This window comes from Bombus impatiens, unplaced genomic scaffold, assembly GCF_000188095.3.
Source record: "Bombus impatiens unplaced genomic scaffold, BIMP_2.2 scf_0418, whole genome shotgun sequence".
Lineage (NCBI taxonomy): Eukaryota > Metazoa > Arthropoda > Insecta > Hymenoptera > Apidae > Bombus > Bombus impatiens.
In genome coordinates this window covers 2,644,392-2,666,503 of record NT_176837.1, presented here as the reverse complement: position 1 = coordinate 2,666,503, position 22,112 = coordinate 2,644,392, and the positions used below count along the sequence as shown (strand labels likewise).

Genomic DNA, 22,112 nt, shown 5'->3' with positions numbered 1-22,112 from the left:
TTTTTTTTATAATACTTTAATTTATTCTTTACCTTTATCATGCTTTCATTTTTACCTGTTTTTCCTTCATGCCTTAAAACAGTATGATATATCGACTATTTCTTTTTTTTTTTAACTGCAGATATTCTAATGCTTATCAACAAATCTATTGGATCATATATGAACAGATTTATAATAGATCGTTTACTAATGAAATCGATACCCAACTGTATTTTACTTTAGAATAAGTTGATGATGTATGTACTATGAAGTCAAGATCAAGTGTAGTTCAGTGCATTCTAAATGTACTCTTGAAAGAAGGGAGCAATTCGCGGCCATCGGTGTGGTCAATCAGTTATTAGCGAACTCCGGGGCTCTCTCACCATTCACATAGTGCACCTAAATATAGAGTGACACTGTGGCACTAATTTGTTGAATGAAACGAAGGTGTGTTGGTGCTTGGGGGACTGAACGCCATTGTGGGGTAGATCTGTAGGGCACAGTAGAAATCTCAACACTCATCGTACGTAAGCGCGATTTGTGAACGTAACGACACGGGCCGACATACGACACGCTTCATCAATTTTCTTTCGCCTACGACGTTTCACGGCTGTTATCGATATATAAGTCCAGTGAAAATCTCAGTTCATATCTACTCGTGAAATTGTGCACGTACGTACATTGTTTAAACGGTATTGCAAAAGAGGAATATCCTTTCCCGTGAGACATGACTGTCGATAGACTGTCAGATACTACTTAAATAGTCAGTGGTTATGTCCATAACATTTTATGTGCATTATGTCTATTTGACATTACGTTATGTGTTTCTCGATTTGAGTGATTTTCTCATATTTTGATTCTTCTTGTTGTATCTTCTTTCTCATTATTATACGTAAAACGTAGTTTATATAGTTATTGGAAGAGTATAAGAGATGCCTCAATAAAAAAATATAATCAGCAGGATTTTATCTTCTAATAAAAATAATTTATTTCATATTTCACATTTTTTAAATATTATTTTTGCTATTTTTGTTTATATCGTAAATTGTATTACGTTAACGTTTATTGGTTTATTTGTATATTGACATAATCGTTGAGGGTGACAGTAACATTGGCTGAAAATATCCTAAAGATTAATTTATCTTCATTCATTCAAGTCAGTCACTATACAATTGAGCTTATTACACAATTGAAGTGTAGAAGTTGTAAATTGTTTTATACCGAGGATGGTATCATTAAAAGGACATTGCACCCATGAATAATTCGTTAATGATTGTCGATACAGCAGTTTGTTTACAATTGGAAGTTGGACGAATCTTATATGTTTCTCAGTTGTAACTATGATAATTCACCAAGTGTGGATTGAGTAGGTACTTGAAATGGAACGACAGAATTGCTAATGAATAATTTTCTACCTCCTACATGGCAAATTGAAAGTTTAAATCGGGATGAATTTTATTGTGACGAGACGTCCGCCGATCGCATAGTTCGTTGTTCCACGTGATGATCTCCGATGACATCGTTTCTTTCACCGATGATTAATCTAAAATAGGACAAGGTTGTTCGATGGGAACAACGTTTGACAAACGTGATTCCCGGAAGTGGCTCGTTGTCTGTCATCCATCATCATCAAGACCCTTGTGTAGAAGTATCTCACGTAACTACGATGACTGCTGAATATTCAAAGTTCTTCAGAAATGATCGCGTTATCTTTCACTTGCTGCATATTACAATTTATTTAACGTTCACGTTCTTTTTAATTAGACATATGAAAAGTGTACATAAATTAAACGACATTAATCTTTCGAATTTTAAAGAAAAACCCAAGATCTGAACGTTTAAATGGCTGTAGATTGCACATTCAGTGTTCTAAATATTCAAGAATTCCAGAAGGCCAATTATCAGAGGTTTCTTTAGAAATTCATATTTGTTTACAGGTTAAAACAAGAATTAATAGGATGAGGTGAATTCGATCGATTTAGTATTTCGGACAGAAAATAATGCCTTCGAGCGGGTCTTCTAAGGTACCCAAGGTAGATAGGTCCACTAGTCCTCTGCCATGTAGGCCAGTGAATCCTGTTCAAGAATTAAAAGCTCTGTTTGCTGAACCACCCTTAAGAGTCTCAAATGGCGGTAAAGAGCAAGATTTTCGTTTTGAGGCGATTCAATGCTTGCAATCTTCGGCTTTTAAAGAAACCAAAACATTGCCGGATCGAGGAATGTGGAACAGTAAGGTGAACATATAAAAAGCATTTATATGAATTATAACAGCAAAACTTGTATGACAAAAAAGACATGCAGATATCTATATCATGGCTGATTATTAATGTGGAATTGTTTTTGTCTGTTTGTTTTAAGATCGAATTTATCCTATCCGTAGTAGGATTGGCCATAGGATTAGGAAATTTATGGCGATTTCCTTACCTCTGCTATAAAAATGGCGGTGGTGCTTTTATGGTTCCCTATTTTATCGCTCTTGCACTTGCCGGAGTACCCATGTTCCTAATGGAGTTATCATTAGGACAGATGATGACTATAGGAGGATTAGGTGTCTTTAAGATAGCTCCGATTTTCAAAGGTTTATATTGCTAATTATACCCGCTTAAACATTTCGCTACTACTTCACCATTAAATATTTTTACAAACAGGCATTGGATACGCCACTTGTGTACTTTCCTGTTGGACTAACGTATACTATATTATTATATTGGCATGGGCACTTTTTTACTTCTTGGTTTCTTTACGAATTGGTACGAAAATAACATACATAATATTAATACGGTTGCACAACAAATAGAATTTTTTAAATATTAGTTAAATATGTACATAGATGTGCCATGGAGAACATGCGGCAATCCTTGGAATACACGTTACTGTCTCACATCTTCAGAACGTTTAGAGGCGTTATGTTGGCCCGAAGAAGAAGATACGATATGTTCTACTTCGATTGGTAATTTAAGCCACACTTTACTGAACGATCCAGTGAAAGAATTTTGGGAGTAAGTTTGTATGACACAAGAAGAACTACCTACTGTAGTTCTTGTTCTATACTCGTATATATCATTTTTATTCTAAAAAGGAGGCGTACTCTTCAAATTTCTGATGGTATAGAAAACATAGGTTCAATAAGATGGGAACTAGCAGGTACATTGGCTATCGTGTGGATCATGTGTTATTTTTGTATTTGGAAAGGTGTGAAGTGGACTGGAAAAGTAAGATTCCATAATTATTTATAATTTATAAGTAAAATTGACTTATAATCGATATTAATTTTTGTATAGGTTGTGTACTTTACATCATTATTTCCATATGCATTGTTAGCAGTTTTATTGGTCAGGGGATTAAGCCTACCAGGGGCAATAGAAGGCTTAAAATATTATGCAACGCCAAATCTTTCAAAACTCAGTGATCCCGAGGTATTAGAATCTTGTTACTTTTTTTTCCTTTTCTGTCAGTAATTTAATAAATGTTTATAGGTATGGATAGATGCGGTGACTCAAATATTTTTTTCTTATGCGTTGGGTCTAGGTGCATTGGTTGCTCTTGGAAGTTACAATAAATTTAATAATAATGTTTATAAGTGAGTAATTTACGTTTTATTTAAACGTAATATATTTCTTTCAAATAATTTTAATTACATTTAATTCAACTAATATCGCGTTTGTTTATGTGTTGTCACATAAAATATTGCATTTATTTTAGGGATGCGTTAATTGTTTGTACAGTGAATTCATGTACTAGTATGCTTAGTGGTATTGTTATATTTTCTGTTGTTGGTTTCATGGCTCACGAACAACAAAAACCTGTGGCGGACGTGGCAGCTTCTGGTAATTATGATAATTAATATTAAATTAAACTGTTTTTAATATCTGTTGTTGGTGCTAATATCTTATATTTTTTAAATATTTTAATTAGGCCCAGGTTTAGCTTTCCTGGTTTATCCTTCCGCAGTTTTAGAATTACCAGGATCATCAATTTGGTCTTGTTTATTCTTTTTTATGCTTATCCTTATTGGCTTGGACAGTCAGGTAATTTAAAATATTTTAATGTGACGAAAATGAAATAATCGATTATTACGTTTTACAGTTTTGTACAGTTGAAGGCTTTATAACAGCCGCGGTAGATGAATGGCCGCGTCTTCTCAGAAAAAGAAAAGAATTATTCATAGCAATCGTCTGTTTTATCTCGTATCTTATTGGTCTTTCTTGCGTTACTGAAGTGAGTAATTAACAAAAATTAAATTTTATCATTGTATATAAATCAATCACAGAAAAGAGTATTTTCATAATCCTTTCAGGGAGGAATGTATGTCTTTCAACTCTTGGATTCGTATGCCATTAGTGGATTTTGCCTTCTGTTTTTAATATTCTTTGAATGCATTGCCGTCTCGTGGGCATTCGGTGTAAATCGTTTCTACGATGGAATTCGTGATATGATTGGTTATTATCCATGTTACTGGTGGAAAATATGTTGGACCTTCACTACTCCTGCTGTTTGTGTGGTAAAATAACAACTTCCATTGTTATACATATACATATAATTGTTAATTTACATTTCTGATCATGTCTAATTAAAATAAACTTTCAAATTAGGGCGTTTTTGCTTTTAACATAATTAAATTCGTTCCCGTAAAATATCTTACGTATGAATATCCATGGTGGAGTCACGTGTTAGGATGGCTTTGTGGTCTTTCTTCAATGTTATGTATTCCTGGATATATGATTTATATTTGGTTTACAACATCTGGAACTATCTCTGAGGTACATTAACTAAACATTTTTTTCAATCATCTTATTAACTAAACAATACAATTTTTTCTAAAATTTCTCAATTTTACAAAATTTAAATCATATTTTTCTTTCAGAAATTCCGAAAATTAGTAAGAATAGAAGACGATGTTGCCACTTTACGATTGAAATTAAATCCCAAAAAAGCTGCCAGTATCGGTGTAGATCTCGAACTATAAGTGTCATTGTACCTTTATTTGATATCATTAATGCAAGTGTGTTCTTTGCAGTGTATGACTGGGCAGAAGCATGATTTCATATGTTGAACAGTATCATACCATATATTCATGTAATCATTTATCACAAACAAATAAAAACTTAGTGCTGGTATAAAGTGAAGTGCATTGACTATAATAAAATACAAAATATTCTTATATAGGACATATATCAACATATATTAAGTGAAAGTTTAATTAAGATAAAATAAATATTTTTATTTGTTACAGTTTACATGATATCAGATTTGTCTACTGTATACAATTAAATGTATACACTAACTTTGCTTATTTGGAAATTTAACATTTATTAATGGATAACAAATTTATAACTTGAAAAAGAAGATTGCTTTAATTTGTATTAATCTATATACATAATTTTATATAAAAGAATTAATTAAGAAATATTTAAATTTATTTTTCTCTATTTTGCATTTCTTTAATACGTCCAATAAGTTGTTCCTTCCATTGTTCTTCTGATATAGCTTTTGCCCATTCTGGAATTGCTGTAACTGGTAAAGTAAAAGATGCCATCATAGATTTCACTTGATTGATTTTATCTGCATCCATATCTATGTTAGATCGATTGTGAGGAGATGACCAAACTTCTATTGTTTCTGACATACAGTCCTATAAGAAATGTACAACATTATCAATAAAAATATTAAAAGACAAATACAGTAACATTGTTCCTTAAATCTAAAAGAATTCGTACATTCTGTGATTCCAATATTGGGGATCTCAATGTTTGATTAGTTTCAGCTGCGTTAGTTATCCATTCATCATCCTAAGAAATTAAGAAATTGTGTAATATAAGTACTCATCATATATAAATGAAATATTTCATTAAATAATAAACATACTTCGTCATCATACAACATCGGATCACTGTCAGTAGGAACCTGAGATAGTGGTATATATCCTGCCATTCCTATATCATCATCTTCACTATCCGATGCATTCATACCTCTATCAAGAGGTAAATTTGGTATATTTAATGATTCCTCGATGGGTTCTTGTGTAGGGTCAGGAGACATTGTGCATCACCTGTTTCCTATATTTACAAAAACGTTCTTTCAAAAACAAGCGTTTCTAACCTTACTTTTGTGTGTATATCGTTATTTTCTATATTAAAACCTATCAATACTTTTCATGCTAAAAGATAAAAGTAGGAACCATATGATTCCATTCCTTACCCTAATATTTTCAAGTTAAACAAGTTATAAATGTTAACGAATGTGTAACAATACAAAAATTTGACAGTTCGCAGCTGATTCGTGTTCTTTGTAGTTTACTGTTTCAGTACAGACTATTCAAACGAGCTACTGATATAAAAAAAATAATTACACATTAATTTTCTTTAATATATTTTACTACGTGTTAAATGAATTCCTATATTTAAAAAGTATAATATATATTTTCATTTGTTATATTTATTAAAATTTTTATCTAAATATCGACAGTTATTTGATTTAAGCAACGCATATATTCAAACTCATGAAGAAATATATAATTTATATCAATAAATATTATGTAATGAATATTATTGAATGTTCCCATTAAATAATATTTAAGAAATATATGCATTATATGAGATAAATAATTGAAACTAACTTTTATGACCGCCCTTGCGCACTTTATAATTGATAAATAACATTATTTATTATATTACACACATTATTTACATAATTGATTATAGGAAAATTACATTATCTATAATGTATATCACATACTATTGAATCAATAGCTTCGATATTGGCACGACATCCCACAACGGGTACTACGAATTTAGTTATTATATATTATTATGTATTATTATTGTATGTGTTTCTTATCACTGTCGTTTTTCTGCAGTATGTACCTTAAGTATCTTATCTCGTCCACTTTTTCTAATTCTTGCTCTCCCCATTTCCATTTTCTTTGTCTCCTTTTGTTCCTTCTTTTTTCAAAAAACTACTATCTTGGTTTTTTCCGTGCTCAGTTTCAATTCGGCTTAAAAATTTTTTTGAATCTCTTTAGTATTTCCTTTAGCTCCTCTTCTCTATCCGCCATCAGCACAATATCGCCTGCATATGTCAGTGACCATACCTTTCTTTCTCCTACCACTATGCCCCCAGCTTGTCCTTTCCTTAGTTCTTTTTTCAGTCCTGCCACGTGGATGTTGATACTTATTATTAGCTAATAGAATCTTCAGTCTGATTTATACGAACGAAAGAAAGAAACGAAATAAAGATAGAATCAATGAGGAGAAGGATAAAATTTAACGATGAATAAACAAAATGTGATCTCATCTGCTTCTATGAAAATTGGTAGTCAGACGGACAAAAACTAGAACGCGCTTTTCCTGGTTAACAGCTTAATTAAGAATAATATATACGTAAATAACGAATTGATATGATTGCAGTTTATGTCCAACGCACTGTCCTTCTGTACCGGTTTGCGTGCTATGCTACAAGACGAGCCAGAATAAATGTGTCAGAAATAGCTGATAGTCGAGATTAGAAATCACAAAATGATAATTGTGTGGAGATAGATAACTGTGGAAATATGTGTCATAAATGGCTAATAGTCGAGATTAGAAATCACAAAATGATAGTTGTGTGGAGTTCCATAACTAGTTGTATCGATGACAATATTTATACCTCTAAAGTGGAACCTCTTAGGGTAGGGTAGGGAAATCTGGGTATCGTACGAATTGTTCTGTTTATAGTTTCTTTACGTTTGATTGATTGTTCTTTTCTTTTGTTGTATCGGTTATAATTAATAGACGGAAGAATGCTGCTAAATACACTTATTCCATGAAATATCCATCCTCTACAACGATAATATCGCGACAAATGTAGGCTTGTCTCAAAGGAAACTCGTATTGACAGATTTCCTGGATGTTTAGAGTAGGTTCGTTCTTCGTTCGAATAGTTTTTCGTATTGCGAATAACAGCCGTTGTCAGAGAAACTGAATATGTAATTTATTGCACATATGCAATTTTAGTTTTTCAAAGAACTTTTAGTTTTGCTATATGAATATTGACATCGGTTCATAATAATTTCCTATTGTATCTGTCTAATGTCGCACGCTCCAGTTATGTAATGCAACCAATGATTATGATCGTGGGTATACCATGATTTTTGCGGATTTATATTTTTACTGTGATTAAGAATTAAATCACGAATAAAGGTATGTATGATATTCTATATACTATAACGCATATGTTACCTTTTATATTCTACGGGTTTTCCTACTAATACCAAGTTCCTACTAATAATCAAAGCTTGGGTATTATATAAATAAAATATTTGAGAAATGATTATTTAAATGACATACCATCTTCTCTTTGTCTCCATATTATTTTTTAATAATGTTGCTTTAATTTATTTGACTAACTAAATGTCACAAATTGATCAAAAAGTGAGTTATTAAATTCGTGTCTTTAATTTGTATTTTAAGTATTTTTCAAGCTTATTCATTTGTTTTTATTGTTTGATATCAAAAGATGTACGTTTCAGCAACGGATCGTAGCGTGTAGTCGACGAAGTACTAATGTGCATTAAGTTTATTTACAGCGTTTTTACTTTGGTTTACCGCGGCGTGATTTGAATGTTTCGCCGTGGAATTCCAGAACTGTTCTAATATACATAGATATCGTGTGCGTGTGAAAAAGTAAATACTGTTAAGAGGTTACTGTTAAGAAGGTAAAGGTAATATTTTATAATATATGAATTAAATAGTATATATGGTTTTTTATTTTTTAGATGAACGTATGAATTAATGACATTTAATAGTTTATAAATGATTTTTCTTTTTCTTAGATACGCAAAAGAAGCGATTAGTTATTTACGCTATTTGATATTATATGCTATTACGATAGGCACGTTAGTTCTGACTATATGTGGAATTACAATGATTGTGGTAAGTTTGTGTATAACATAGAGAGAGTACAGCTTCCAATTACATACACTCTGTGCTCATGCAAATTTACATGTACGCGTGGCCAGCTGATCTCATGGAGGATATGATACATCATACTAAACTTATAAATCACATTTGGTTAAGCATAGTCTTTTTAATTTTTCCTCTTCATAATTTCTACAGTATACATAATTACATACACTCTGTGCTTATGCAAATTTACATGTACGCGTGGCCAGCTGATCTCATGGAGGATATGATACATCATACTAAACTTATAAATCACATTTGGTTAAGCATAGTCTTTTTAATTTTTCCTCTTCATAATTTCTACAGTATACATAATTACATACACTCTGTGCTTATGCAAATTTACATGTACGCGTGGCCAGCTGATCTCATGGAGGATATGATACATCATACTAAACTTATAAATCACATTTGGTTAAGCATAGTCTTTTTAATTTTTCCTCTTCATAATTTCTACAGTATACATAATTACATACACTCTGTGCTTATGCAAATTTACATGTACGCGTGGCCAGCTGATCTCATGGAGGATATGATACATCATACTAAACTTATAAATCACATTTGGTTAAGCATAGTCTTTTTAATTTTTCCTCTTCATAATTTCTACAGTATAAACATTTCACAAAGTGCACATGATGAAAAATAGTGTGAAAAGTGATTGCAAATGTAAAAGTACCCACTGACTGTATTGATATATCGATATAATCAAAAACCAGTAGTTCTTTCGGTCACCTGTGTATTACAAGAGCTTTCTTTGGGTTATTATTGTTCGGTAAGCCATGTCTATGTTTGAATATCAAATGCGACTAATCGAGGATACCATACGAATAGTAAGTTCATACTAGTTCAGTATCTCTCCAATGTCTTCTCCATCTTAACTGCTTTTCAAGTCGTGGTAGAAGATAAATCGATAGAAATGTGATCTAAATGATATTTCAGTTATGTAATGCATAATGTCTTTGTCATGACTCGTATAGTTGTCACAGTTATCTTATAGCTGTTATAATTATTTCATATATAATATAAAAGTATATACTAGTTATTAAATCTCTAACATACCAGAAAAAATCTTTTAATTTCTATATTAACTTTGCCAACTTCTGTAATTGGATTCGAATAAGCAGGTTTAATGTTCAATTTACCATTTCTTTTGCAAAACGTCGCACAGGGTCGTTTACGTCTCTGGATATCGTAGTCTTCTTCATTACGACTTGTACGAGGTAAGCTGCAGCCTATGTGCCCCACTGCTTAGGCTGATTTCCTTTCGTTCGTGTAAGGAGGTTTGCTCGCGTGCAGGGATATTGTAGCCGATTTTTAATTGTCAATAACTAAAAAACAAAGCCGAAAACACAATTTTTTTATTCTTGATTTTCATCTTATTTAGACTTCAAGAGTTACCTTTAATTTTCCTAACACCTATAGCCGAACATTCTGTGTAGGACATGTCTCACAAAGTATTTGTATATTTGTTATTACAATTAAGTATAACAATAGTCTGTAGAATGCATATGGTATAAGCGAAGAGAGGGAGAGTATGAGAGTTACTTTCATATAAGAAATAAGAGAAAAATGTAAAACCGGAAGTCCGTTCTAAATCGATAAGCGAAGACTATGTATAGTAAATAAAATAAAATACCTAACAGTAATTAGAACGCAATGAATATTACGTCAGACTGATTGTTTAAATCGTAAATATGCAGATAAGAAAATAATAATTCTTTATCATATGAAATCGTCTTTTCTTATAAATAAACATATGAATATTTCGAAATAAATCCTGTCGGCACTATCAAAATATGGCATATAAATATATTAATATAAATTAATTTTCTCAGTTTTTTTAGTAATATGAAATAACGTCGCTGTGCTCTAACAAATTTATAGATTAAAAATTCCTTATATGTAATTCGAACTATCTCTACTCGTATTAATGACTGTCTAAATCTACAACATCCTTGAAAATGAAAGAGATAAATGATACACCGACGGAATTTCGATTCTTTTTTTAACGAGCAGATGTTCTTTCGAAGGCGGTTTGCTCGTCGCCACTAAAAGCTTTGCGAATCACGAGAAATGCACCGCGTCCATTCCATTTCAGGGCCAATAGAATCGCAAAACCGCAAACGAAACTCCATCATAATGGGCAAAAAAATACGTTGGGCAACCCGTTCGAAAGGTTACATCGCGAACGGTTAGGCTGACTCGTCTGATCGCCTAAAACAAGAAGAAAAAGGAGAAGAAAAAATAGGTAAACATGGCCGATTGAACGTGATTCAGCGGTTGGCGATGTACGCCCCGAAACCGACCGGTCTCCTTCTTGGTTCCGGGAATCCGTACTCCGCCAATCGGACCTTCAGCACCAGCTCCATTCACGGACAGTGTGTTCATCTGGAACGTGTTGATACAATCTGGAAAATTCACCGGCAATTCTACATCAACCTTGGCGCGTAGTCATCCGTGAGAAGAGGAATTTAAGTGACAATCAGTGGAGAACAGTGTGAGAATTTTTCATGCCAGACGTGTTGTGTGACATGTGATGTTTTATGACAGAGAAACACATGTGACTGGTGGTAATTGAATTCGTTTATTGTTTGGTTACCATCGCTGATTTCTAATATTTTTGAGCATTTTTTGTTCATCTACGGATGAATTAATTATACACATTTTATGTTCAATTTTCGTATAAATTGGTCATAAGTGTATGGTGTTATATACATAATTATCCTGTTTGTGTTCGGTGTTACGTTTCATCTTGCTTGTGCGAAGACTTAAACACATGTAATATCTGAATTGTTGTAACGTAAATATAAATATGACCACTTTGAAACAACTATCATAGAGACGTACGTAAACTATTTTAATGCTTTCGACTTTACTTACGTCAAATAAAATTATGTATTTCGTCATATCGCGTAATATCCGTAAAAATTTTAAAAGTAAGACAGGCGAAGAAGAGAAAAATCTTTTTCATAATCTACCATTTTAAAATAAACAACACTTACATATTACCTCAAAATAAACATTATCACACAGTTATTATTAACACAAACGTAGATATTAATAATACTTATATGTACTTGAAATTTTAACAACCCTTTATGTTGAGTTATGTTGGGTAACCCTTATGTTATAAATAACATAAAATACTCCTAATTATCTCAACTTAACTAGTGCATCCCTAACTCATTGCACCAGAACACATTTCTCAAAATCGACAGCTATTGCGAATTGTTAACTAACACTTGGAACATTCGATTCGTTGACCGTATTATTCAAGTGTCTATATCCGGGGAAACGGGAAACGTAGACCATCAGGTTTCTCGTTCGAAACTGATACAACGCAGGGTCAGTGGTGCTGCAAGGATTCATCGGAGAAATCGGCGAGCTCCGATGACGCACGTGGCTCGTTTCAAGGAAACGCATGAATCGACCGATGCGCGAGTCACAACGATTTCAACAGTGACTTACCTGCTGCTTTGCTACACATAAGAGTATTTTTGGATGATTGGAATTCGACGAAAATAATTTGAGAGTAATTCTGAAAAGTAGCATAACTCAAGTTTGATATTATAGAAAGAAAATAAAATCTAATATCAAAAAAAGATAAATGAAATTTTTTTTTAAAAAGTATTTATAGATACGTATTCATGTAGCAAAAATAAACAAATGTGATCAATCTTATTGATCGAGATGTATTATTTATATCTCTTAATACAAAGTGTCAAGCTAAGAATGACAGATACAAGTTGAAGATTAGATTAAGAGGGCATACTCTAAAGTGTTATCTATGTACATTGTTAAGTACTTCAAAGAAGAATATCGATCCTAAAATATGGAGTGAATCGTACAAATAAACGATCAGCTTATGTATATACCTACACTCTTACACCTACATATTGCATATGTACTCGATGAATCATGGACAGTTTGTGGAGATCACGAGTCATATAAGCTGGTCGTGGGAAATGAAACTGTATGACAATTTCTCGCGGACGAACCGAAAGATTGTATCAAGCAGTCGAATCGAAGGCAGATCAAAAGCGGATCGGCGAGGAAATAATTTTCGTATTACGAAAAACATGCAGAAAAAACACTCGAGGAAGATCAGATATTTTAACATACAGAATACAAATATATAGTTATTAAGAGATCCAACTTTCTTGTTTATTATCGACGAATGTACGAATCTGAAAAAAATGCGTGATTTGACGATATGTTGGCGAGCAAGTTTGAGATTTATGCCATCGGTTAAGAACCAATACGGATGTGGCAGCAAATTAAATGTCGTAAAAGGAGAAACGATCGAAGAAAACGATATGGAATCAGAGCCCGTGATGGTTCCATCTGGTAACTATTTTCAAATGTATTATTCGTTGGAATAGACAAAGAGAGTATTTAGATGACAATTATAGGATTTAAATGATTATTGTTATCTACTATAAAAATACAACATATATTTGAAATCGTTTATCAGATTTTTTTTATTAGATAAGGAAGATATCCTTACTGAAAAAAAATTAATCGAAAGAATTAATATTATTACGCATTTAGATCCGTCGGAATGGAACTCGAACCACATCGCATCCTGGATTTCATGGTGCAGCCAGGTGTTTTCCATAAAACCACCACCGAGTACGATTAAATTTCCATCAACTGGCAAAGAGCTATTAAAATTATCGTCTGATTATTGGCAAGCTATTCCTGGTGGAAAAATTTTGGCACGACACCTTGGTTACCTTCAATTCCAGGCAACTGGTGTACAAACGCCGGATTTGTTGCAAGAGGAGAAAATTGATGGTAAGTAACCAGAATCGTAATATACGTAAAGCGTATAAATGTTCCATCTTTTCCACTCATATAACATGCTGTTTTTAAAACAAAGATTTTAACGATTGTAATAAATTTCAATATTCAAGTTATCGATATATGAATCAACAAGTATTATTATCACCGTATCAAGGTAAAAAGAGCATAAGTATTATCTTGATTCATAAAACGAACTATATAATATTATCCTCTATTATTTTTATTTCTAAGTATTTAGCTATAGTACCCTGATAAAGATTTGCTGAAATATTATTTATTGCTATAAAAATATTGTCATACACGTAAGTATTCAAGTATCATCATTATATAAATTGCGAATTTTATAATAGGCTTTCGACATAATACCTGTTATTAATAATATTTATGCAATTAGTAACATATCCCATTTAGTAAATGATTTATTAGTTGTGCTCATAAGTAGAATATATAAAGCGGTGTTCGATATAAGTTCTTGTGTTTTTTCAAAGTTAGAAATTAACATATCGACATCATTTATTATAATTCGTAAAAGTCGATGTAACTGAGCAATACGGATTGAATTCCTGCAATAAATCCAAATGACGCGCGATTCATGGAGCTTAGGGAAGGTTAATAGGGGTCCAGGTTGGATTGAAAGTGACCGGAAGAGGCTAACCGTTCCCTAGGGTAGGTCCTAGTCCACTGGCGAACACTTCAACCTTATCTTAGGTTTTAACGAGGGCGCGATCTATTAGAGATAAGAAAGGTCCGGCAGAAAAATAAATATCGTAGACGATAATAGTCTCGTTGCTCCCTTCGTTTATTTTTATCCACCATGGACTTCCGACTTAACGAAAACTAGATTTTGATCATTTGTATTATCAATTCTTTATTTTACCTTGATCACGAACAATATATTTAATTTTGTTTTTTGCGTAATTCTATCAAATCGAAAATAAGAAATTCAAATACCAAATAATCGAAGCGCAATTAAATTTTGTACGTATAGCTAATTTCGATCTCAAAAAAATCAAGCTTCGATCGTTAAGCTTGGTAACGAACTTTAAAAATATAAAAAAGGAAAGAAAAGATGAGAAGCATAAAGACACCTGAAAACGTGGAAGCAGATCTGACAACAAAAAATCCTTACCTCGAAATTCATTTCACAGTGTCAATCAAATTCGTTCAAACTTCGTAACTAGTTTCAAAACTATAAAATCCAAATTCCATCAATCACGAAAATACAAAAATACGTTCATACAAATAATAAATTCATCTCAACGATCAATTCAATCAGATTTCACGGTTCTAAACGCGAAAGATTCAATTGCAGCACACGAACTTGGGAAACACCAGAGAAAGAATAAAAAGGAATAAACACATATGAAAACGTGGAGACAGAACTTGGGACAAAAAGTACTTACCTCTCTGACTTTGCTCGAAGCGTGCAAAAGTTATTCGCGTTAAAGCGTTTTGCGCGCGCGAGCAAGGAGCTGTAACTAGAGGTGATACGGAGTTGGTGTAAGAGAAAAAGAGCGATCCGCCTTTTGGTCGACGACGGATGAAAAGCGAGAAGAGGCAAGAGTCTTGGCAGTGTAAGCCTCCGAGATATATCGTCCGTTTGAATAACGTTGTAGGTGCTCTTGGGGCACACTCCGCGCCCGGCAGCGGCCGTTTATTAAACGAATCAGTGTTATCGTGGTGAGAGAGCTCTCATGAATAAACCATCGAGTGTTTAGGGCGGCGGGAAGGTGGTGGCACCGCCACCCTGGGGTTACGGCCTCGCAGTAACCGCTGCCACCCTTCTCCTTTGCCATCTACACTGTCTAGGGAGGGGAGAGCAAACTCTAACGGTGCTAGGGATGGTAAGCTCGCCACGGGGTGCGGCTATATTGTTTTCTTGATGAGCGCGAAACATCCCCCGAATCTCCCAGCGTATACGGGATAATTTCAGGCGTCATCGTCGTGCGCCGCGAAACTGAAAACGCCTTGAAACCTGCGTCAAGCGAAATCATCGCCTTCCATATTGTACATCATTAGGTATATATATGTGTATATATATACATATATTCTTTCTTTCATTTCTTTTTCTGGAAAGGTTACTGGGTTATCTGAAAAGGTGAAGAGAATCATTTATACGGATAGATTTGCGGTAATCGATCGAAAATGATCTTTATTTGAGTAAGATTTAAAATGTTTGCTTACAAAGAATAACGTGGTCTGGACTTCTTTTTTCGGTCTATAAAATTCTTTCATAAATTTTTGGAAACCGATTGGAAGTTATTTGAAACGACGTTTTAAACAACGCCTTTGGAATTCTGAATTTGTATTGTATGGTATAGGTAACATTTATGCTTGGAGAAAATATAAATTAATAGGCTTATATAATTTTGGAAACCAGATTTCGCGCATACTTCTGAATTTACATTGCGAAAGCTGTCGGTGGTTTCAATTATTCATTTCGTTGTACGATAGATACAGGTATGTTATTTCCTTTTTTTTATAATTTTGTTCAAGTGACACAGGTTTCGTAAAATTACATTTGATAAAGACAAGAAGAAAGAGAAGGGAAGGAAAGGATATCGAACAGTCAATCAAACTCCGAATAAGTAATAAATTCATGAAAAAGTCAGTTACAACTGTCGGAAAAGAACGAAAGTAGGCAATTATTTGAATCAAAAAATTTTTACAAATTTTTCTCTCTTTTTTTTTTTAAGAATTAGATTAAAGATGTATCCAAAAATGTAAGTATCTATCGATACAAAGATATGATCAGAAAAAATTTGAAAATGTCAAATTCTTTAAATTTGAACATGATTATTAATTTTAATAGCTGTATCTTTAGGATAATGAGAAAGTGGTTGGAGTCAGTATTGTACAGACGTGTAAAAGCATTCCGTTCACGGGAGTCAGAGTGGGGGCGATAAGGGCTGAAATCACCGGGGGCAAAGGTCGCTCAGTTACTCTCTGTCCTCCGTCTGGTGCGTTTTATTCTGTGCGAATTCGCGCTTTATCTTTATCGCGGATCAAAATTTCGTACGATACGTCCATATATGTACACAAATTTGTGCGTATAAAGAAACGTCACCGAATACGTCACGTGGTTTATTTTTTATTATATTATTTTTATTATTTTCAATTAGGACTGTCTTTACTCCGTAAATATTTAAAATCGTACTCATTATCGCGGGAAAACTTTAAATTATCACTGATCCTTTAAATACACAATATTGTGATGTAGTGTATAGATACATAATAGGTACCGTTTTTTCAATTTTAATGGAACGTTAAAGAAGTTAAAAGTGGTTAGATAAAATAACAAAAAAAGAAGAAAAATGATTCGGATCCAGGGAAATCGAATATTTATATTCTTTTTGATTCATGCGATACGTTTGTGAGTCAGATGTTATGGTATTTTAATTTAAAAATGGAACTTTCTTTCGCATATGTCACGTATCGTTATAATAAAATTTGTTATTAGAACAATCGTTTATGCTCATCGATCTTCAAATTTATGGCAGATTATCTTGAAAATAAATGTTAAATCTGAGTTAATATCGAAATAATTGGAAAATTAAATAACAAGGAAAGATGATTTTCGTATTACGTACCGCCGTAATGAGATTGATAACGTGCCAGCCGATCACCGTTGCTCACGCGGTGAAGGATTAGACGACATAGTTCGACGCGTAATGTGGAGGATTCAAACACATCCGTTGCATCTTCAGCAGGACACCAGATTCCATCCTTCGGCAGCTGCCATTCTTTACAACGGTATCTGTTACTATATAGCGTTAACTTTCTCGCGAATTAAAAATTTACGAAAATACTTTTTTCACATTCATAAAACTTTGTAGAAGAAGAGTTCACCAAATTTAAGTTACTCTATTGAGTTAATCTATCAAATTTTGTTTTGTATGCTAATATTAGAACAATTTACTTCATGTAAGTAATTTTTATAGATGTTTTCGTGGCGATTGAAATTAAATTGAAATAGGGTAAGGGGCAAAAATTTTGTCCGCGTGCCTAATTTCGTCCCCTGATCGATCCTTGTTGTTAGGTGTTCCAGCTTGTAAATCGCTTGGAATAGAAAATAGAAATGCCGCTGCTTAAGTCACGGAAAAACAAAGGAATTCGTCGTTTCAGAGTCTGCTGTAACGCTTTTTCTTTTCGCAACTAGTGCACTATATTATTTCTTAATATTTCAAGTCGTATTCCAACATTCAAAGTATGTAACTCTAGTACTTATTTTTGGCAGTGTGTAGTATAGTAGTATTTTTATATTCCGAACTGGCGATCTCGTTCTATCACGTATCGATTAGAGCTGACAATTATATTAAAAAATGGCTTTGTGTCTAATTTCATTGCTCTGCTGAGATACCTCAGGACGACATTATGAACGCGTGTTTCAGGAAGAATTTTGAAGTAGAGTCATCAAGCGAAAGCGAGGAAAATGAAAATGTGGTCTGTTTTATATGTGATAATCAATTTTCGAACGATATGAGGGCAGAAATGTGGGTTAGATGCACCGGGTGCTTCGAACGGTGCTACAAGCTATGCACATTTTATAATCTTTGTATAGATCCATCATTTGTCTCATATATATACAGGGTGTCCCTAATATTGATGGTAGAACCTGAAGGAGGTGATCGTACATGAGGAAATAAGTCGAAGATATGGAACGAATTTGTTTCATTCGAGGCTTTGTTTTTGAGAAAATCCGCTTTGAATTTCCTCTAGAGCACGCATGCACTTGACTATGTCGTGGTTTTAATGATATAAGCATTTTTTTGCTAAAAGTAAGAGAGCGAGATTAAGAACATTTTTCTTAACAACTGGAAAATGCATACTGTTACATATATATTTTTTACTTTGTTCGTATGAATTTTTATGAAACGTTGATTACGGATCTTCGTCACTAAGTTTCCAAGGTAATTATACAAATTTTCTCGGATTAAAAGAATTGATTTAATTGTGGATAACTGCCAAAAATGTTTTCGAGGGAGAAAATTTAGGCACCTGAACCGAACGTGATTTTTTAAGACACGAGATAGTAATTTTTTCAAATTACATTATTAAAACAAAAATTCTGACGGTAACAGATACAACGCAATAAGATTGATAATAAAACGAAGAACGAAAATAAAACTTGATAAACATACTTGATAAATTACAACTCATTTGATTACACCGTATAACATAAAATTGTGAAAAAGAAGTTTACATCCTATAATCCGTAACTTATCACCTCACTAATATCATTAATTGATAAATTTTTTCTTAAGATGATCCTGATGCCGTCAAATCCCTTTAACCCTCCGTAGCTACCAAGATTTCTTCTTTTTCGTGCACTACAATTTCAAATCCCAACTTCGGTTAGATTCACAAAGAAAAGCACTGTTGAAACAAACATGAAATAAATTAAATACATAAAAGAAGAGAGGAGAGATAACAGGCAGTGGATGATCGCAACCATCGCTATACTCTCAAGGTTTCGACGAATCGACCTCGAGGAAATCACGGCCTGTTGGTGCATGCGTGTTTCTGCTTCTTGCCCGCAGAGAGGTTCAGCCTCCTCCAACGAACTTGCTCCCTGATTGGATCGACAGCTGGAGCTGTGGGTTCCGGGGCGGTCGGAGGCGGACAGGTTCAACTCTGGCAATTCCTGCTGGAGCTGCTCTCGGATTCGTCCAATTCATCCTGTATCGCGTGGGAGGGTTCGAACGGCGAGTTCAAACTTACCGATCCGGACGAAGTTGCGCGTCGATGGGGCGAACGGAAGAGCAAACCGAACATGAACTACGACAAATTATCGCGAGCACTCAGGTAAACAGAAATCTGAAGTTTCATTTACCTTCGTGACTTTCTTAAATCAAATGGAAATTTTATTCACGAGTTTTCTGATTTCTTATTTTTTTTTTTTTTGTTACAAGTATGTTCATATGTATGTTTGAAGTGTATTAAATGTTTATATAAGTACTTACTACGGTGTAGATATTAACACTTTACCTATCGCTTACCATTGAAGTTGCCATTTACTAACGATCAACTTAGTTGGGCATGGACACGTCGCTAGTGTCTTAGCTTTCGCGAAGCATATACGTGCCTATTTGTAAAACTCTATAACATTAAAATCAAAACGTGAGGGTTTACTCGTTATGTCATTCTAATTTCTTTTGTTTCAAAGCAGTGTAATTTTATTATCGTTTATAATTGTCACGATAGCATTATTATATTTATCTTATGTAATATAACTATTTATAAACCAATATATGTATAATACTTTCAAATAACTACGCCACAATCTGACAGATTATCTAAGCAAAACTCTTCATCTTCATTTATCTTGATCCATGGTAAACGATAAAAATTTTTTAAATTTGCAAGGATATGAACGAGTTATTATACAGTTACTAACAAGCGAATATAAAATATAAAAGCTTCCAGTCGGTAAGTGTTGGCATCGAAAAACCGATGAATAGGTTATCGGCCGATAAGCGTTAGCATCGAAAAGCCTATTAGTAGGCTTCCGGTAGATAAAGTATTAAATATATTTACATTTACATGCAGTAGATATGAAAAGCTGCCTATACATTTAGCGGAGCAAAATAGCTACTCCATTTGCTCTCCATTACTTCATCTTTAATATTTTCTATTTTACTTTTAGAGTTATAATCCGTTATAGTTAGAGTTATAAGCCGTTAACCAATAAATCATGTAGTAATGGTGTTAATACTAACACCCTATTCTATTTACATAGCTCGTATCTCGTTTATTGTTGGTCAACCTACAATACCTACAGCAATCTACATATATAATTTGAAATATGATAGGTACTTAAGTTCGTTCAGTGAAAGGAATTCGTGTGTCCTACCTTCCCTATTGAAGGGAAGGTGTGTCCCATGATTACATGAAAAAGAATTAACTTACCTTACAGTTTTTATCGCTATTACCATTATTCACTATTACCTATCTATATGATTCGTTATTTTATTACTGTATTACATTTCAAAAGTATTTGATTCGCAGATATTACTACGACAAAAATATCATGACGAAAGTGCACGGGAAACGATACGCGTACAAGTTCGACTTCCATGGATTGATGATGGCTTGTCAGACTCAAGCTGGTGTCACGTTGGAGGCATCTCAATCGAGTCGAGGTACAGGCGCGAATTGTCATCCTCATCATACGCATCATACTCATCATCTGTATCCGACAGGACCATCGAGTTCGCAACATCCATCGGCACCTCCACCACCGCCTCCACCACCACCACCACCTCCGCCACATTATTGTTGGCCTTACCACAGATACTCTCCACCAACGTAACATAAAGAATTCATTGTTTTTCATTTGTGACAACGTGAAGAATTTTTTGTTAAGTTAGATCATGCGTAGGATATGCAATAGGCATACCAGTGCATAAAAGCAATTGTAAATTATACTGCTATTTTAAAGATTTTAAAGGAATAGATAATTTCCAACGTAATTTGGAAAGGTTATATAAACTTTTTGTTAAGCATTCAACGATAATTAATTATTAATAGATCTATTATACGCGTGTAATTAATGGTTCTTTTTAAGTGTAATATATAATATAAATGTTAACTATAAAATAAGTATGTACAACAGATAAATTAAGTATCAAACTATTGTAGGTATAGTTGTTGGTAGAGAAAAATAAAATTACTGTATATATAAATATATTAAGATATTTAGATAAGTATACATAAAGCAATAGTAATGTCTCTGCTGAAGTTTTGGATAGGAATTGTATTTATATGCACTTCTTTAATGTTGGAATGTACAGTTTATAAGCATAATTTTTTATTTAATGAATGTTAAGATGCTTAACGGTTAGCTTAGGAAAATAAAGCCCTACAAAACTAAACATTTTAATTGTTCACTCTTTTCTATAATCCATCTCATTTTTTTAAAAAATGCATTCAAGTTTCATTCTATATTATAGGTGAGATATAGGACGGCATCTACAATAAAATAAATGAAACCTTTAATGGAACGTGAATTACCGACACAAAGAGGAAATGACAGTGCCCACGCAGTCATGGTTTTGGTTGTTCCCGGACTAGTGCTACACCATGCGGAGAAGTACTGAAGGGAACAAACGTTAGCATATACAAGAATTTATAAAATTGGGGATATACCCTGTGTGGTTGCTATTTAGTATATACAAGAACCTATGTGTTCGCGCGGAGTCGCGTTCGTGATAGATCACGTCAATGGAAGTCGTAAATTCCCGTTACGATTAGATCATCGATGTCACGAACTTATCGATCCCCTATTTCATTTAGGATAATAGAGATGGTTGAACTGATTAAAACACTGGATTAACAGGTTACAATATATACTTTATTCCAATAACTTTGTAGACATAGACAGAC

The 22,112-nt window shown here is 33.4% G+C and overlaps 3 protein-coding genes across 6 annotated transcripts; 2 read left to right on the top strand and 1 right to left on the bottom strand.

Moving 5' to 3' along the window:
- The first annotated feature begins 307 nt into the window (after positions 1-307).
- On the top strand, positions 308-5,092 carry LOC100750039 (sodium- and chloride-dependent GABA transporter 1). 4 transcript variants are annotated; one of them, XM_012386889.3, is made up of 14 exons: positions 308-426; positions 1,917-2,213; positions 2,338-2,557; positions 2,628-2,729; positions 2,810-2,978; positions 3,059-3,191; positions 3,261-3,395; positions 3,456-3,559; positions 3,682-3,806; positions 3,895-4,007; positions 4,066-4,197; positions 4,277-4,480; positions 4,572-4,739; positions 4,844-4,983. In XM_012386889.3, exons 2-14 carry the CDS (start codon positions 1,980-1,982, stop codon positions 4,943-4,945), a joined length of 1,941 nt encoding a protein of 646 aa, XP_012242312.1. In that variant the 5' UTR covers positions 308-426; positions 1,917-1,979; the 3' UTR covers positions 4,946-4,983. The 4 variants fall into 4 exon arrangements, with proteins under 4 accessions (XP_012242312.1, XP_003490309.1, XP_012242313.1 ...); XM_003490261.3 differs by lacking the exon at positions 308-426 and adding an exon at positions 464-651 and having other exon boundaries at positions 4,844-5,092; XM_012386890.3 differs by lacking the exon at positions 308-426 and adding an exon at positions 1,021-1,636.
- An 82-nt stretch (positions 5,093-5,174) lies between these two features.
- On the bottom strand, positions 5,175-6,326 carry LOC100749918 (male-enhanced antigen 1). The gene is made up of 4 exons (XM_003490260.4): positions 6,178-6,326; positions 5,845-6,035; positions 5,697-5,768; positions 5,175-5,611 (listed from the first exon to the last, which is right to left on the bottom strand). The coding sequence occupies exons 2-4, from the start codon at positions 6,016-6,018 to the stop codon at positions 5,396-5,398; spliced, it is 462 nt and encodes a 153-aa protein (XP_003490308.1). The 5' UTR covers positions 6,019-6,035; positions 6,178-6,326; the 3' UTR covers positions 5,175-5,395.
- Positions 6,327-12,935: 6,609 nt separating this feature from the next.
- Positions 12,936-21,583, top strand: LOC100747688 (DNA-binding protein D-ETS-6-like). The gene is made up of 4 exons (XM_003490326.3): positions 12,936-13,268; positions 13,473-13,718; positions 19,268-19,532; positions 20,736-21,583. The coding sequence occupies exons 1-4, from the start codon at positions 13,118-13,120 to the stop codon at positions 21,037-21,039; spliced, it is 966 nt and encodes a 321-aa protein (XP_003490374.1). The 5' UTR covers positions 12,936-13,117; the 3' UTR covers positions 21,040-21,583.
- Positions 21,584-22,112: the final 529 nt, after the last annotated feature.